General features: G+C 43.0%; 2 protein-coding genes across 3 annotated transcripts; both read right to left on the reverse strand.

Moving 5' to 3' along the window:
* Positions 1 to 409: 409 nt before the first annotated feature.
* nox1 (NADPH oxidase 1) lies at positions 410 to 6,436 on the reverse strand (the record flags this gene model as incomplete). Its single annotated transcript, XM_080840375.1, has 13 exons — positions 410 to 536; positions 668 to 792; positions 1,763 to 1,909; positions 2,129 to 2,291; positions 2,832 to 3,073; positions 3,287 to 3,379; positions 3,622 to 3,748; positions 4,372 to 4,553; positions 4,798 to 4,943; positions 5,574 to 5,658; positions 5,786 to 5,896; positions 6,170 to 6,265; positions 6,392 to 6,436. 13 exons carry the CDS (start codon positions 6,434 to 6,436, stop codon positions 410 to 412), a joined length of 1,689 nt encoding a protein of 562 aa, XP_080696501.1.
* Positions 6,437 to 6,843: 407 nt separating this feature from the next.
* xkrx (XK related X-linked) lies at positions 6,844 to 14,976 on the reverse strand. 2 transcript variants are annotated; one of them, XM_080840532.1, is made up of 4 exons: positions 14,150 to 14,976; positions 13,956 to 14,021; positions 9,325 to 9,587; positions 6,844 to 8,698 (listed from the first exon to the last, which is right to left on the reverse strand). In XM_080840532.1, the coding sequence occupies exons 1-4, from the start codon at positions 14,290 to 14,292 to the stop codon at positions 7,815 to 7,817; spliced, it is 1,356 nt and encodes a 451-aa protein (XP_080696658.1). In that variant the 5' UTR covers positions 14,293 to 14,976; the 3' UTR covers positions 6,844 to 7,814. The 2 variants fall into 2 exon arrangements, with proteins under 2 accessions (XP_080696658.1, XP_080696657.1); XM_080840531.1 differs by having other exon boundaries at positions 13,956 to 14,976.
* Positions 14,977 to 17,915: the final 2,939 nt, after the last annotated feature.

Consider the following 17,915-nt stretch of genomic DNA (forward strand, 5'->3'; position numbering starts at 1 on the left):
ATTTGAAAATGGCTCTTCAGAAAACGCTGCTAAAAAAGCGTCTGAAAATGCACTTGAGATAGTTGCTAAAACACCTTTTGTGACAAAAGTATTGGGAGTAGAGAGCTAATATTTGGGACTACACCTTTAGAGAAGTGTATGAATAACCTTGAATTCTTCAGGGAAATCTAAGACGGTCGAGTGCGAGCCATTGACACACTTCACATGGAATGACTCACTTAGGATATTTAGCCAGAAGTCTTTGCTCTACCAGAAACAATAATGAGTGTCTTTGTGTGCACAGCACACAGTGTAAACACAGTCAGGTGGATATATTGTTCTTGTGGAGAGGCAGTCAATCAGGCAGCATTGGGTTGAACTGCAGGGCCAACAACATCCTCCTTTTAAAGTGTCGCCAGCGCATGGCCACTCAGAAGTTCTCCTTGTTGAAGTAGAATTTAGTTTTCCGTGGGTCTACATCGGAGAACTTAACGCATTTCTTCTCCAGAGTCTTGCCCAAGACTGCAGGACCGCATAAGAAAGTACCAACCACTGAGCTGCAGGTGGAAAGGTTGCATGAGATAACATTAGGGTACATAAAATACAATACAATATACAAACTTTATATCTTACATGCCTTTTTCTCTGGTGAAGTACACCAGTAATGTGACAGCTTGGGGGAACCTACCTGGGGTTTTCTTTGCGAACTTGCTCAAATTCTTTGTCCCAGTTTGGTCGGCCATAGTGGCATTTCTGTTTCAGTCCAGTGACGATATCCGTGTCCTCATCAAAATGGACCATTGCATGAGTTGCCTACAAATATATTTCAATGAAGCACAGGTGTGAAACTAATGGATCAATTTTAGGTTTAGTACATATTAGAAGGTTCAGTTTAGTATGTATTACTTAACTGCTGGGTTTTGATATATGCCAAACCACTATTATTAATACTATAAAATAAGACAATTGTGTAGGGAAGAGTGGGATAAGATGGGACAGTGGATAAGTTACACCACCTGTATCTGGTCAAACCTACACATTTGTTGTCATGTGACCTTAAATTTAGTTTGGATTCTCCATTTTAATCTTGCAGTGGAAGAAAGAACCATGTGGGTGAAGTGGTAGGCATAATTTTCACAAAAAATGTTGCTTGTCTGTGAATGTTCTTTTTTGGAATATTGGCTGAGTTTGCAGAATTGTAGTGCAGGGTTGCTCAACTAAACACTCTTCCCGAAATGGTGGCTGTGGGGCAAAATGACCCAGAGCCTTAGAGGTAAGATGAATAACTGCTTGCATGAAGTTAAAAGTCAAATATTTGGTGTTTAAATTAGTGTTGCATCCTAACAATGAGTAACTGACATTAAATTCCATATTTTAGATGTAGCATAACCGCGGTCATGACATGTAATTACATTAGAAAATCAGATAGAGGCTCCACAGTCATGTGTAATAGCCCTAGTTTTAGTTAACCTTCTTGTGGATGACATAGAAGCATCACTCACTCTGCCATTTTGAATAGCATATTCTGTACATGTGACACGTTAGTGTGTTTGTCATTGGCTACAACATTTGCAATTATACAGAATGTGACATTTTGGTGTTTATGTTGTGTGTTTGGCCCAAAAACACCTCAATTTACCCGACTTTCCCCATAACAACATTTTGTTAATAAGTTGCCACTTATTTCCTGTTCGCATCTGGAGCAGGTAGTTTAGAGTGCTGGTGTCTCACAATCCGCACAAAGCTGTAACCCTAACAGCAGCTTATGTTTATGTAACCTTACGTGGCTTTTGTCCCAGCCTGTGAGGTAGAGGTTGTAAGTGAGGAAGTTCCCCATGCCTCTCTCCTCCATCTCCGCCTCCAGCACCTGAAGAAGATCAGCGAACCACTCGAAGGCATGCGTCTCCCTGCACAACCAGTAGAAGTAAATCTGCAACCAGGAAAAAGATACCAAAATGTCTTTTGTGAACATTACATGTCACAGAGCCACTGTGTGCAGAGCATCCACCCATCCTGACACATTAACAGATTGGAGACTGAACAGAAAGACCTTGTCTCGCTCTGGTATCTGGCACATAGACCAGTTGGACAACATGTTTGTGAGCAACCTCTCTGACCTTATTGACAGACATCTAATAAAGTCACATACCTTCCTGGTGCGAAGCTTGGGGTTGGATTCTTTAAACTTGTACCAGATGGATTTCAAGATGGAGGCAAAAGGAGTCACGCCAATCCCGGCCCCTACTAGCATGCTGACCTCGTAGTCAAAAACATCCTCACTGGCTGTGCCGAATGGGCCATCAACACCCATTCTGTGAGGGAGATGGTACATGTTTGAGTCAAAGCCTTCTGTCATGCTTATTGTATTATTTCTTTAGTTTCATATGTATTGACCACAAAATGAAACCTGAAAATTGGTAATACACCAAATGCATTAATTGTATGTCTTGCTGTTGAAAAAGCATGGCTTTCATAAGTACTGGAGTCTACATGTAATATGATGTACTTCTTTTAGTTTTTTGGTTTTTAGGGATACAATATTATTGCATATTAACATGATCATATAGAACCCTAATCATATGGAATCATATAGGCAGAAGTTGCCTATAGGCGGCTGCTTGGTTCTGCGTTGGTGTCACATTGTTGCGCAAAATTTTCTCATAGGAATTCATGCTCCCTAAATGGTTGCGGGTGTTGCCAAGCAATTCACACCCAGAACAATAGGCTTACATAAAAAATGGCGCAAGTCTAGAAAAAGGGGCCGACGCACGCAAGACGTGAAAAGACGCGCAAGGGGCTTGCGCGGCCTCTTGCACTTAAGTCTCTGACCATAAATCAGCCTTAACACTCACTTGGGTCCCTCTGCGCCTTCAGGTAGCTGCTCCACTATGCTGATGAGTTTCTCTGTCCAGTCTCCAGCGGAGCGGATGTGCACGCTGAAGAAGTCCTCCTCGGGGGCAGAGGTCATGGTGAAGGGGTGCCACTCCAGCGGTGAGATGGCCGGGCAGTTGAGGAAAACATACTGGCCGACATCCATTTTGAAACCGCTCTTTACCAGCTGCAGCTCGAGTACTTTGGAAGGCCGGATCACAATCTGAGGTGGTGACAAGGAAGCACATTGATAATATGCACAGGATATGGCACATGGCATATGACTATGGCATGCACACTAACATGCTCATAACCCAAATATGCACTATTACGTGAATGTTTATACAACTCTGCTGGTTACAGAATGGTGTACCAAACACCAAGGTCATTGAGTTGATTCACAACAATGCTTTGTCTAACCACAGGACACACTCACCTTTCTGTATGTGACTTTCTGTACGTAGCGAATAAAGCGTAGCAAACGTTCGCACAGGTAAAAGAACATTGGCCCAATCACCCACATCCATGTCTGTGTGAGACAAGTTAAAACAGTATTAAAAGCAGGAGGTAGGGCAGAATGACAAAATGACTAAATGCTTACTAAACATATGTACGATCTACTATCCCATGTTTAAGCAGATTGTCTGTGTGTGTGTGTGTGTGTGTGTGTGTGTGTGTGTGTGTGTGTGTGTGTGTGTGTGTGTGTGTGTGTGTGTGTTTGTGTGTGTGTGTGTATACATGAGGCCCCAGCTGGACTCTCTTTGGCCTCACCTGTGGAAATCCTCCAGCAAACTGAGGCACTGGGCACTCTGAGATTTTGCCCCATTGGTCAGGTTTATCAAAACAAAACGATGTGTTATGCGGAGGACTTGTAGTGGTTTGACTCCGCACAATCCGCCTGGAAGAGGACACACAGGGATTATTAACAAGGTAGCCAAGCTATGCGAAGATTTTTAGATTGGGGGGGGGGGGGCATGTTACACTTTCAGTTTTTCTCAATCATTGTACCAAATGAAAGACCTTGAGTGCTGCACTACTTTCCAATAAACCAAGGTATGTCCACTGACATAGTGATGCACGCTACCAGTTATATCTCCAAATCATGGGAGAAAACCTGCCAGGGCCTTGAATAGTCAACACAACAGATATGACATCTTGTCCCCTGGTCACTGTGACAACTTGCCCCAAATTCACTAGTGAACTAATTAGAGCTTAATCTCATAGTCAGTCAAACAAGTTTTATCACATGAAATGAGGTATACTATAATTTAACTTTGGAAGGAAAAAAATGGGAAAATTGTAATAAGCTCAGTTGACCTTGACCATGACTAGGGAAAAACTCCTTGACTCCAGGAGTTGTGTCACACAATGTCACTATTTCTGTTCTGATATTGCACCCTTAGTTTTGGACAACGGGGTAAAACTGTAAAAAAAAAAAATGTGATTTTGCTGTGTCTGGGAATCTCGAGATGCTTTCACGCTCCTCTAATCACCATGTTATCAAACACAATTGACCCTTACCCTGCTCCATGGATGACCAGCCCAATGAAGAACACCACGAAGAGGTGGTGCGTGTACCAGAAGACCTCAAAGTAGCTGCGGCGGATGACCTCCATGGAGGAGGTGATGATGAGGATGAGTGAGAGGGTGATGATGACACCTGTGATCCCAGCCAAGGTGGTAAACACAAGGTGGGTCGGAGTCTGTGTGGAGGGAGACCAGAGCAAAGCACATGTACAGGGCAATCCAAGAAAGAGCCTCGGAGTAGTATCCATGACAACTTTATACGATTTCACCTAGATCAGGGTTAATTTTGAAAATGGAATCTAGCTTATTTACTCAAAAGTACTCTTGTGGGCCTTAGAGCTACAGGTTCATCCAAGTTAAATCAGCACAACTGCCAAAGACATATAGGCATAAAACCCCCATTCACTTTTCCAATCTTACAGTGCTGTTTGATCGAATGGGATTCAGGTAGGTGGTGTTCTCTCCGTCCTCCAGAGCGGACAGCGCATTGCTCAGGGCATCATACTCCCCCCGGAAGCTGTTGTAGTACCACTCCACATTCAGCAAATGAGCTATTGTGTGGACCGCTAAAGACAAAATATAAGGAAGTAGAGGGTGTGATCCAAGTTTTGTTGCTGGATGAAGCTTCTTTTACAACAATGTCTAATAGTTGAATCATATGGAAGGGCATTTACCTGAATGACCTTTAGTCTCATTGTTACCTAATGCTACAGAGGTGCTACAATGCTACCCTAACCCTACCCTAACCTGCAGATTAGAGACTGAATGGATCATTCAAAGAGTGACGCTTGTTGACTACTCAGGAGCACCAAGCCTAAAAGCTGAAAGTCAATTTAAAATTCTGATCCAATACAAGGAAGAAGTTCTTAAGTAACTGTGTTGGTTTGATAACATAGGGTTTAAAAGAGCCTTTCATCCTTTACTAACACATTCCTGAAATATGCCTAACATTCATTAAATAATATAAGCCTTGTTGCTTATGCAACTTTGGTCAATGTTTGGCTTGGGTGTCTTTAGGGTTTGGTAATCCTTTGAACTCTTGCAGTTTAACCATCACAAGGAGAAGAGGAATTAAGAGTAAAAGACGTAAAAGCATGTGTTTTTATTCCCAAAATCTTTCACATTTTTTACCGGAAAACATTTTAAGATAGAAATTAACTTTTAAAGGGAAATTTAGAAGTAAAACAGATATTTACCTGTCATTAAACCAATCATGTAAGCCACAAGTTTGTGGAAACTGATATTTTTGTCTAGCTGTTTCCTCATGGTTCGCCCACAGCACTAAGACGTAAGCAAGAGAAGGAAAGGTGACATACTTTTTTTCCAGACATGTTCCTTTCACACGAAAACACACACCCCGGAGTCAAAACACACGCACACACAGACACAGACGCACCAATCCACTCACCATGAAAGATCCTCGTATGAGAGAGAGCAGGTTGCGACACACGGGCAGTAGGATAAGCAGGCAGTTGAAATTGAGCACAGCAGCGGGAGCACGAGCCCAGGCCAGCGCAGACTGCAATCAAAAATAATTTGTTTGGTAGAACACTGGAAATGTCACATAATTTTATGTCACATAATGATTTTATCGTAGCAAGTATGTTCATCAATGTTTTTCTTTATATGAAAATTATTTTCACAACTGCTTCTTCATTAGTCCTGGACTGCAGTACTTTTAAATGAATGTCCACATAGTATTTACTCATTTTGTATTTATTCCAAGTGTTCATTTTTTGTAGACCTACATTTAATTTTGAAGCTCACAATATTAAAAATGAATGCAACTTACCCCCAAAATATGTCGTGTGTAGATAAACTGATCTCCCAGATCATAAAAGAAATAAAAGTAGACGAACAGAAATATGTTGATGCCCATCCAGACCACCTGCATAAAATACCAAGATAATTAGGTCCACGATCCTAACAACTCCTTTCCTTACAAAAAGTTTGAAAGTTTATAAATTGAACTTGTCGCGGGGATAATGACATAACAGACAGATAAATTGTATACCAATATCAAGGCGGTCAGTCCGTGATTAATAATCCAGTTTCCCATTTTCGCTACCCAGATCAGTGCTTAGAGGTGAATCGCATCCTTACGCGAGTCTTTTATATGCTACCTGTCGCCGCCCTGTCTCGACTCCACCTTTTAAGTCACTCCCTGAGATTGATTGGAAGCGAACGAGGAAGGTAGATAGGAAAAAATGCCGTTGCGAAATGCAGGAAGTATATTCATTGTGTAAAGCCAATGTTGCATTCTTCTCACATCTTTGGCACAATGGACAACAGAAGTTATCTTTTTGCATTTAAGTAGTCTTTTTTTCCTGTCCACCCTCAGGTAAATGGTCAAACATGCCTTTACAACCATTTCCCTCTTGGTTCCATAAAGTGTACCACACATCAAATCATAATCATGAGAAAACTTTTATTTGAAATCAAGGTGTTATAAGTATGAGTGATACCATTATGTAAAATAAGTAATGCACAATACAGCAATTGTATTGTTTATTTATCTGTTTATTTTCATTCATAAAGACACATGTTAATAAAGTTTCAAGGCACCTTCAAAATAGAAATCAACTCAGATTCAATAATTACAAATATATACATAAAATACCAATTACTTGGATCAACAGCAACACAATGTTATTGTCACAAATATAGCCTTTATACACATATTTATTTAAAAAAATCACTACAGTTACATATTAAGACAGGTTCAGACCACTGATTACATAATATCAATTGCTACCGAATGTCGAGCGCATGCGTTTGAAATATGCTTTTTCCCCTCTCTAATGTAGTCTTAGGCACACAACACATTTTATACTGACAGTGTTGAACTGTGAGAATACAATCTTGTTGTAGCACCTCTCAAATGGCATGTTAAATCTCAACTTCAAAGTGCTTTCAGAGATAGAGTGCAGAGGCCTTCCTCTGAGGATTTGGCTTGTCTACTGGTATTAGTGTGGGCAGGAGTAGTTCAAGGGGGATGCCCCAGATTACCAGGTTATTCCCTTCAGAACAGTCCAGACTTGGCTCTGTTCCCACACACCTGGACTGGAGAGCCTGACACCAAGCACCCTTTGTGAAAGGCACCTTTGTGCATCTTCAGTTCTGAAACATTCCTGGATTTCCTGTGGTCCGTTACTGGACTAGAAGCAAGCTATGTTAAACATTAAAAAGCAAATCACCTCAGTAAAGTGTACTAACATAACATCAACCAACCGAAAGATAATTCCATAGTGTGAATTCATCCCCTGCTCTCAGGTCCCTGAGGTCATCCCCTGCTATCCTTCCTAGACTCCAGCAGGTGGCAGCACTGTACCATCACCACCAAATGCTCTCAGAGACAGTGGTGATGGTCCTTAGTATACCAGGCTCTCTGTTGTGCATTCAAACGGTTTCAGGCTGCAAGAAGCCCCTGGCCTCATTCAAGAGCCTACCACCACGGAGTTATGATCAGCTGTGTCTAAAAGGTCCTCGACTTTGTCTGTTTCACCTTCCCCCTGCTGATCAGTGTGGGAGTTAGGTGCGGGTGCCTCATCTGGTAGCAGCAGTACCACCAACTCTGGCGGATGTTCCTGAGAAGGTTGCGGTAAGGGTTCCTGCCGTTCTGCTTTTTCCTCCGCCTTGGGTTGGCGGTGGCAGCAGATGCAGCGCAAGTAGTCCTCCACGTTGCTGTGGAAGATGCGGCGGCACGGGTGGCAGAACTGGTAAAAGAGGAGCATGAAGAAGACGGCCAGGCCGTAGCACACCACCAGCTGCACCACCAGCAGTGGCGCGCACACGTACTCGTAGAAGTCCGACTTGAACAAGTACCAGAGCACGGTCAGCAGCACGTTCTCTGCAAAGCGTGCCGAATAGTAGAGCGCCACGCGGTTCCAGCGCGGCTTCTTCTCGATCAGGTCGTGGTCGGCCAGGTTGAGCTGCACGGCTGACCAGCAGAAGACGTTGATGCACGCGTAGAGCAGCGTCACCATGCTCAGCACCACCACGGTGCCCAGCTTGCTCATGTTCTTCTCCACGTTCTGGGGCAGTGAGCCCTTGCGCGCCCAGAACTCCACCCAGGGCAGGAAGAAGAAGAAGAGCAGGTTGGCCAGGCCCACGGGGATGATCCAGTGGTTGAGGGCCGTGCTGAAGAGCACCAGAGAGACAACCCGCGTGGCGATCTCCAGCCCACGCCACAGAATCATGACCAGGTAGGCCAGGGGCCGCACGTGCACTTTGTATTCGTCGTACTTGATGTTGATGGCTAGCACGCTGCACACCAGGGCACCGTAGGTGATGGAGATGAGCGTGAGGATCATCAGCACCACTGGGCATGGGAAGAGAAGAGAGTGGGGTTGGTTATATGGCGAGGGGAAACCTCAAAGTGAGCATTGGAGACTATTAAACAGGTCCGATCATGCAGCACAACCACTAGTACAAAGTTAAATTCATCAAGACAGTATTGTTTTGGAAATAGACTGGAACTAGCAGACTGTGGTTGTGCTCACATACATCAAGTTAGGTTAGACTGAACCAAATCCTGGTGCATATCTTTTGGTTTCATTTTATCATGTCCAACTGAGCCCTTTGTGCATAACAAGATCCAAAGCTTAAAAGGTCAGTCTTGTTTTGCTTGTGCTAAAGTGAGGTCACAATACAGACCAGCATCGTATGGTTTTGTGGGTACAGTACGTATGAAAAACAAGGATACAAAAATTGAAAAGACACCTCTATAACTCACGAGAGACTCAGAGACAATACACAAGTATCAAAAAAAACTACGACTGCAACTGCTCCTTTTTCTAATATGTCAGTATGCCTTAACCCAAATTGCATTTTCTATTTTGGTGGGGACCAGGGAACTATGTATATGAACACAGCTAAGTAAAAGCCCCTTCCCAATTCACCCTCCTGTACTTATCACAGCAAGAGCATTAATGTATGGACACATACATCTGGAATAGGGGAAGATGTATTTCTCCTGGATGGCGGCGTACAGCTGCAGGGTGAGCTGTGGCGTGGAGCCCAGGAAGGCCTGGATGATGGCCGTGCGCTTGAAGGCGTTGCGGTGGACGGCCAGCTTGCGCTCCGAGTGGCCGATCTCCCACTCCATGGGCAGGCCCTTGTCCTTCTTCAGCTTCATCTTGCGGCTGATGGTCACGTACGGCTCCTCCTGCCTGCCCGCCCGGAAGTACGTCACCAGCGCCTCGATGCACCTGCGTGGCACGAGTGACAAAGGGAATGACGTCAGAGGATGGTTGTGGTGAGGACCTCTTTGTTTTTGCACTGCTCAATAGATCTTTCTTGTTCTATGCACATTGGATTTAGCCTTTGATGCTATTACAAGTACTATAGACAGTCTATCTTTTATGGGATTTCAAAAATCATAGTCAAATCAAAGTCACTCACCAAGCATGAGTGGTTTCATTTGAATCCACAAGAGGGCATCTACACGCAACAAATGAAAGCATCTCAGGCTCCTCCTATCCTTATCCATGCTGAAACATTAGGCAAGGGTGTGTTCAACCTCTCCCTCTCTCTTTCTCTTTAGGAGGTAGAGCGAGCTGACAGTAAATGTCAGCTTTGTAATAAGTTCACCCGCACAACTACCAATAACAATATTACGCTGACATAAATGCATAATTTATGAGCATTATCCTGAAGTAATTTGCTCTGTTCTGAAGATATTTCCACTGTCTCTTCCGTGCAGGGTAATTTGATTAACTGAAAGTGGCAACCAGGCCTCCTCCCTGTCAATTATGTTTCCTGTTCTTCCAGATGGAGGAACTGTGTGGGGATGTTGTCACCTTGCACTTTTACTATACAGCAAATTATAGCAAATGCGAGTTGACAAGGACAGTGAGGACTTAAACAAGTCAGTATCAGCATGAATACCTCAAGACAGTATATAATGCAACTAGTACAAGGAAAGAGAGTCCATGGATCTGCTGCAAAAGCAAATCTCTGCTGAAAACACACGCATTAGCAAATTAGCTTTCACTGAAGTCAGCAAATTACGTCATGGGAGTAGGACACAGTTTTTTTTACAGCTGTGTAGACATGCCCACGCACAGATACACCCCTGACATTAAAAACATGGTTCCTTCTTCAGAAGAACAGATTACGGAAATCTTGGGTTTTATGGTTTAACGGCTGAGACAGAAGTGGCTAATCACAACTGGAGTGACACATTAACCACACCTTACAGCACCGTTTCACCCCATACAGACATCACAGACCAACATGTATATTCGGTCAATGTTCTTCTGAGGTGAGGGCAGGCGGATGGGGCAGAAGAGGGGAAGAAGAGGGGCAGGAGGATGATTTCACACAAAAGGGAAAGACATACAAACACTTTCTGTATTTGTATGACTTTTGATCTGTGAAAGAACTTTTATGCATTGTTTTGAGCTGCACCCGAAAGGAAATGAGACAAAACATTCATCCCATAAATAAGACTGTTGCCAAAACCCTGAATGCTATAGCTATGTGTGGTGCAAAGGCTTTCTGCAACATGCCATGCTGATATTGCAATGAAACAACAAAGCTACCGCTCAGCATTTCCTGTAAACATCAGGATGACAAATGTCACCATAATATGTTAATCACTCACATGATCTCTCAAATTAAAAAAGGGCAGTATGAAATATTGTTCAGCATTCTTTACTTCAATGAGATATATTCAACTGAACTGGATGGATACCACAAGGTTTCTGCTCCTGGTGTGAATAATGGGGGCAAAAACACCCAATCAACTTAACCTGTCTTCTATCTCAGGAATGGTAAACAAATGTGACCTTTAAGGGATGAAATACCTGAACTCAATCCAGTATTTAAGTCCATGTCAGGGAATGTTTAAAAGCACTCAGGCCATAGGGAAGGGAAGGCTCAGAGAGCAGGGGTTAATTATGGTTCCTGCCAGAACACGGCGAAAACACATTAATCCTATGCGCCAGACACAGGCCTGCACACTAACCTCAAACAGGATACACTCCCCATTTCCCTGAAGAGTTCCAGCAACTGATCTTTTTAACTTACATAAGTTACATATGTATGTAAATACAGGTATGTTGGCTTGTCCAAGTGACATTATCCTTACACACTAAGAGAGACGTGTAGATTGCGATGATGTTGAAACATTTCGGTCATGGGCTGGGATTTGGCAGTAGATAGTGGAGAACCTTGTATTTGCAATCAACAAATATTACCTGCAAACTTCTAATGAATACTGACAACATTAGCCAAATAATCTTATTTTTAACTGTTTAACAGTCAAGGGACATACAGAATGGCAGAGCAAGTGTCCAGTCCATAATACTAACTCCAACAACAGCATATTCATAACAGGTTGTTCTATAATGAACATTACATCAAGCTCTGCCTGATATTGAAACACAACACACATGCAAATTTCACAGCCATGGCATGTGAGATAAGGCCTAAAGGATGGTGTTTCAATCTGACCTGTTGCTATGTTTGCACTTGTGTCAAGATTCATCTCATCTTCAACTTCATTCACACAATCTAAATGCTCAACCCTTAACCAATGAAATAACATGTGTATAGTACTAAACAAGCATAAACGGCCACTTGTGAAACATCTGGCCTTGGTGTTACCCAGGTAACGGGCGGGAACAAACAGCAACAAAGGCAACTCTGTGGCATGGAGTTGTATTCGAGGACAAGGCAACAAGTCTCTCAGCTAATGTTTTGTTTGCGGAGAGGAGGATTATGGCTACTAAGTCTGTTGTGAAGACTGCTATGGGAGGCCTTTGGGTGCCCTTCCAAGCCTGGCTCTCATACCATGAAAACTACACCAAATGGACTGGACTGGTGTTACATTATCATAGCCAGAAAATCACACAGAAACAACAGTGTCACTGTCTTTCGCAAAATAAGTAAGTATAGCCAATTGGAGAAACAGACACCATACTGTAGTTGCCATTTTCACAATAACTTAACAATAGCAACTTCTGTTTGATAAGAAGAGAAAAAAAACATGACATGTTTATCATTCAACTGTCAGCTTATATTGCTAATATGTTGCACCAGCTTTACACCAACTCCTCAGGGCAGAGTGACACCAGAGCTGAAGCAGGAAGTTCTGCCTTGGTTATGATATGGGATTTCCTTGGAGAAGAAGAGAGAATGGCGTCCAGCCAGACCTCCTGACTGGTGGGTGGATATAATTACAGAGCTATCTGTTGAGCACCACAGTCACTCCCTGTTCACTTCTACGTTCAGCGGCTCCTTCAACCAGTAAAAGGAAGGGTGGGCCTGAAATGTATTTTTCTCTGTGCAAGCGAAATGCAGTGGATGCTCTTAAAACCCGGCCTCTAATGGCTGTCTCTGGCTGGTCAGCAGATCTAATCAAACATTAGACTCACAGTGTACTGCATGAAGGTTTGACATGTGGACCTCTTAGAGTAATGGAGCCACTTATCATTTACTAATGAATTATGAACTGCAAGGGCAACATTCTGCCTTCCTACAAGAGGTCTGGCAAGAGATGGGAAAAATCACTACGAACAGTTCCAGGCATATTGAAACAAAGAGGCTATGGATATAATCGACCCTCATCACCAGCAAATTTAACATGGACATAAGATATACATTAACGACTATTGATTCTCAGACTGCAGTCGCGTTCATTCCTGAAAACAGCAAGCTGAATTGGCTTCTCGGTTCACTGGTACAAGTTATCGGTTGTATTTCTACTGCTGTGATCAGACGCAAAGGGCACTCTACTACAGACTAAGCCTCCTTAGCGAAACCAACTGAGGGGAAAGGACATGTCAGGACCAGCTGTCCTCTAAGTGGAAACAATTACAGCGTGCAACGAGAGCTGGGTTCACACAAAATATTCAAATATCTACTGAGGACTATTGTGGGAGGAGCTGAGTGCTACCAACAGGCTTCACAGCATATTGCCACATTTGTAAGCGGCAACTAACGCTCTATATCCCGGCCCTGGGCGTTACATAGTGCAGAGGCCTGGGTCGGTTCTGTGTTAGGGAGTTTCAGCCAGTCTCTTCTTAAGGAATCTTGATACATTCCTCCTGAGTGACTTCACTTGTAAGTCTAAGGAATTTTGCTTTACTTTAGATGAGATAGTCACACTTCATTGATGATGTTAATGCTGATTCTGTTCCTCTTAAAATACCTGAGGACAGCTGTTTCAGTGTGCCAGGAGCTGTTTGGCTACATATTGATACTGTTCATTACTTCTTGTTAAGGTCTAAACGACTTTTGGCTCCACCCTGAAAGTAGCACCTGAATGAGTCACTATGTAGACCCAACAGGCCTGAGCACATTTTACAAGCACAACAAAAACCAGTGTTGGAGTTGTGGAAATGTAAATAGCCAAGGCCTTGCAATGGAGGGTATCAAACTAAATGTAGTATTAAATGAAGGACCCTAAAGATACCAAAATATACTTTACAGTAGTAAACTACAGTAGTAGTTCTACACAGTAGGAGTGAAGTGCTTGTGATAGGAAGTCTATCGTCTCCACGCATGTTTTACAGTTTTACAGGTTACATGCTGATTCACTACAACGCCTCTGTCTTGAATTAATTAATTACCTTATCAGTGGTCCCAACATCAGCAGGTGCATAAACAGGACCAGAGGCCTGTCCATGTCCAAGTCCCTGTGAATGAACGTCAGCGTCAGCTGTATCAGCACCGCCGGTACCAGGATGAAGGTGATGGTCAAACCCATCCAAATAGTATCGTCGCTGTCATGGTACTGTTTACTTAGTATAGACGCGCAAACTACCTCGGCAAAGTAAAGCACAGTGGCAAGTACCACGCTGAGGGGTGGGTGGACGTGGCTGTGGTTGATAACCAGGACAACGTCCCCGTTTTCGGTCTTGGGGGCCGAATGGGGGTGCTGCTGCGGCTGGACCTCCACGATTTCATTTTCGGCTTCGTCTCTCTTCTCCATTACAGTACGGCACTCCAAAAATGTGGCTGGCTGACCGAAAAACCGACCACGTCATTCAACAGGTTCCATCGTTTTTAACAGTCCCAGGCTTTACTGTTTCTCCTGTCATGTTTAAAACACACACAAGATTGCACTTTAGCGGTTGAATGAATACACAGAGAAGCGTATGCGGGCTCTGTGCCGAGAAAGTTTGTTGCAGGCCGTGTTTTTATAAACAAGTAACTAAGAGAAGTATCAGAAATCCAGATTGATCCACTGCCGCAGCTGTTTGCTTGATACATAGTAGCTCACATTGTCAGTCACCGGGACAATTCTTTGACGGGGCGTCAAATGAAAAGACGGCATTGTTCATTCGCTTATTTTAAGATGACGTCACCTAAACGATCAAATGAAGGCACTCCCCACTGCATCGGTTTAATGCATGTAAACAGAATCATGAAGTAGCCTATAAGCACCATCGGTCTTACACAAAAAGACAGAAAAGTTTCAACGTTCATTTGTTCGCATAATATTACAACGACAAGCCGTCCGTTCCATGCATGTCATTACTAAATGACCACTTGTGAGCCAAATAATCTCAGATCCACAAATGTATCCGTGAGTCCAAGAAGAAACTCTTCACAGTGCGAAATGAAAGGCAAACTTGAAGATCAGGTGTCTACCCGATTCCACTCTGCATGCACTGACAAGTCAAAATTATCTATTTTCCTGTCTCCATTGGGTCCTAGTGCCCTGTGTGTTAAACTCGCCTAGGCTACACCGCACAGCTGTCAGAGAACACACTATGCATCTATTTTTATGCCAAGATATTTAGGAGAGGGGGTTCAGTGAAACTTTAGTTTAAAGCTGCCTGTGGCGAGGAATTAGGACAAATGTAGAACTAATCATGAGAAGTGTTACAAATCGTCTTCCTCTATGCTATTTGGGGTTAGAATGCTTCTCAAAATGCTAAAAATTGTAACCAGCTATGCCTACTGTGGTTTGAGAGAACCACAAGAAGTGGTTCTTTTACAAGAAGTATTAGAGGACAAAGAAAAGTAAATCACATTTCCATATTAAGGCATGATTTCAAGCACTTATTCAAGCACTTTCAGGGACACATTTCTTTATCATGGCTCAATTTACTTTGGCATAGACTCTGACAAATTCCTTGATGGTTTATCTGTCCCCCCCGCGTTGATCATGTCTCTTGAGAAGGCACTGGACTGGACAAATGGACGTTGTCCACCAGTCCTTCCCCAAACGCCTACAAATATTTAAATGCATTTATCATTCCACAATAAGGAGATCACTAGTTTAGTGGGTTCAGAGACAGCATACTTTAAACTAGCATCATTTGAACTGAAAACAGAGGAATGACTGAATACATTTCACTGTGACCTGAAATATTGGGCAAGCACATACTTCCTATCTGTCTGTGTTGTCAGACAGGTTGTAGGCTCTGTACACAAAGAGGAGGGGTATGCTATCCTCAGATTCCTTTTTAGGTCGTCTGACAGAGTTTGGCTCAGCTTCAATGTCAGGGCCGTGTGAGTCAGCCAGACAGTTCTCGGCCTACTCAGTTGACTTTCATCAAAACATTTGTACTGGTAGCTCTCAGCATTTAATCGCTTCGGCTCTCGCACACTCTGCTTTCCCATGGAGGAGTGAGGAGATTTGAGCATGCTAAACTACTAAATTCCTCAGAGAGAGAATGTAAAAGAAAAGTGATTTTTTTTTTTATATGGATTTAAGATATCGAGTTTGTGTTTGCACAACCACGACAAAGCACACATGACCTGGTACAGGAGGAATCTGTATCGGGAAGAAGATTAAGCTTGCCACCTGTTCAGTCCTGTTGTAGCGTGGTTGTTATTCTAATTCAATACAAATAAGAGCTTTTACTGGCCCATGTGTTTTGCATGAGCAGTTCAGGTATAGTAATAAGCTAAAGTTCATTTATTCAGAGAAGGAAGGCAATGAATCAGTCATCATATATGCACTGTTACTAAGTATATTTGGTCTTGTTATCCAATAAAAGTTAAGTTCATATCCATAAACATACAGGTTTTATAGTATTTTTTATTAACAAGATGTATTTCTGTACATGCTGCTTTTAGTCCCTCATATCTCCTCATACTCTGAAAAATAGAAGACAGAAAGGAAAAATACACATTTTTAGAGAGAAGCTTGGAAGAAAAAAATCACAAAAGATGAATTTGTTTTCTCTTTTCTTCCCTCTCTCTCACCCCTGTTTAGAGTGAGTGAGTGTGGTTTCTAATGAATGGATTCAGAGTTATTAGCTCAGGTGGGCTGGGCTAAGTGGCGCTTGTTTGATTTATGGGTGGAGAGCGTTGCCATGTAAGCTAGTGTGTCAGCACGGAAAACGGAAGATCCCGTACTTGTGGGTATGCAACGGCGGTTAGGACCTGGGTGGGGGCATTCTCACACTGAAACTGCCTGTCTTCCGGCAGTTCCACTTCCCTCACTCTTGTGTCACCCAGGCATTCTAAATGATGACTGTTCCGCCCCTCTTAAGGTTTCCACATGAGAGCTTGGACTCAGCCCTCTGGCTAAGCCTTAATCTAGTTAAAGTATGCTGTAACAATACACCCTGGAGAAACAGGTAAACACAGACTCGCTGCACACAAAGAACAGCTAAGAGTATGTTGCTGGGGTTTGTTAGGAAGGTGCAATGTAATTTGTACATGCATGCTATATATGGTCTGGTTTTTTTCTAACTTAAATGAACACAGAATGTGTATAAGAAGAAAAAGAGGAAGAAGAAGACATTTGAGATAACAAAATGACTGCAAAATTCAAGTGGAATAGGATAGGCCTAAATTCAGTCGACTATGGGAAATGAAATGCCAGACACAGTGAGAATGCAGTAGCAGATAGGCCTGTGCACGTGTAGAGTGAGTGTGTGTCCACTAATCGATCCCGCCGTATGACCGTGAGTGTGGTGTGTGTGTGTGTGTGTGTGTTTGTGTGTGTGTGTGTGTGTGTGTGTGTGTTTGTGTGTGTGTGTGTGTGTGTTTGTGTGAGAGAGAGTGTGTGTGTCCACTAATCGATCCCGCCGTATGATCATGTGTGTGATGTTTGGATGACTGGCCCATCTGCTCACAGACCCGCCCGATGTAGTCAGTCGATAAAATAGCCCTCTGATTGGCTCCTTTCCTAATGACTTAATGGGATGAAAGTGGAGAGAGAACGAAACACAACGAGAGACAAAGAAAGAAAGAAAGGAAAAGGACTCTTGGGGGTCATTTGATGACATCACACCCTGCAGGACTGCCGATTTCAGGTACCAGAACCAAATTAATATGATTAGTGGTAGAGTCTGCAGAGGGCTTTCTGGGTACGTTGCTGTAAACATCCAAACAGGGGCTGTATTCCATTTTAAGCCTAAGGACCCGTTGAGCAGGAAGCAAGATCAGTTCCTGTAAATGCCAGTCATTTAAAAGCTCTGAGTCTAATGGCATAAAGTTGCCAAATAAAAATCACCTCTCAAGAAGGCAAGCTTACAGCCCTCTAGTGGCAAGACCAGCACAGGGCAAAATATAATATATCACCACAATTTGTACTACAATTAGTACTATGGTTTAATGACTATACC

This window comes from Sprattus sprattus, assembly GCF_963457725.1.
Source record: "Sprattus sprattus genome assembly, chromosome: 6".
Lineage (NCBI taxonomy): Eukaryota > Metazoa > Chordata > Actinopteri > Clupeiformes > Clupeidae > Sprattus > Sprattus sprattus.

Bases quoted from the DNA above. Each gene is read 5' to 3' on its own strand.
- xkrx (XM_080840531.1), bottom strand. From the start codon at position 14,317: ATGGAGAAGAGAGACGAAGCCGAAAATGAAATCGTGGAGGTCCAGCCG. The intron at 9,588-13,955 runs GTAATTAATTAA...CGTGCCACGCAG, and splicing joins ATGTTGGGACCACTGATAAG to GTGCATCGAGGCGCTGGTGA. The intron at 8,699-9,324 runs GTATGTGTCCAT...TCCCATGCCCAG, and splicing joins CATCTTCCCCTATTCCAGAT to TGGTGCTGATGATCCTCACG.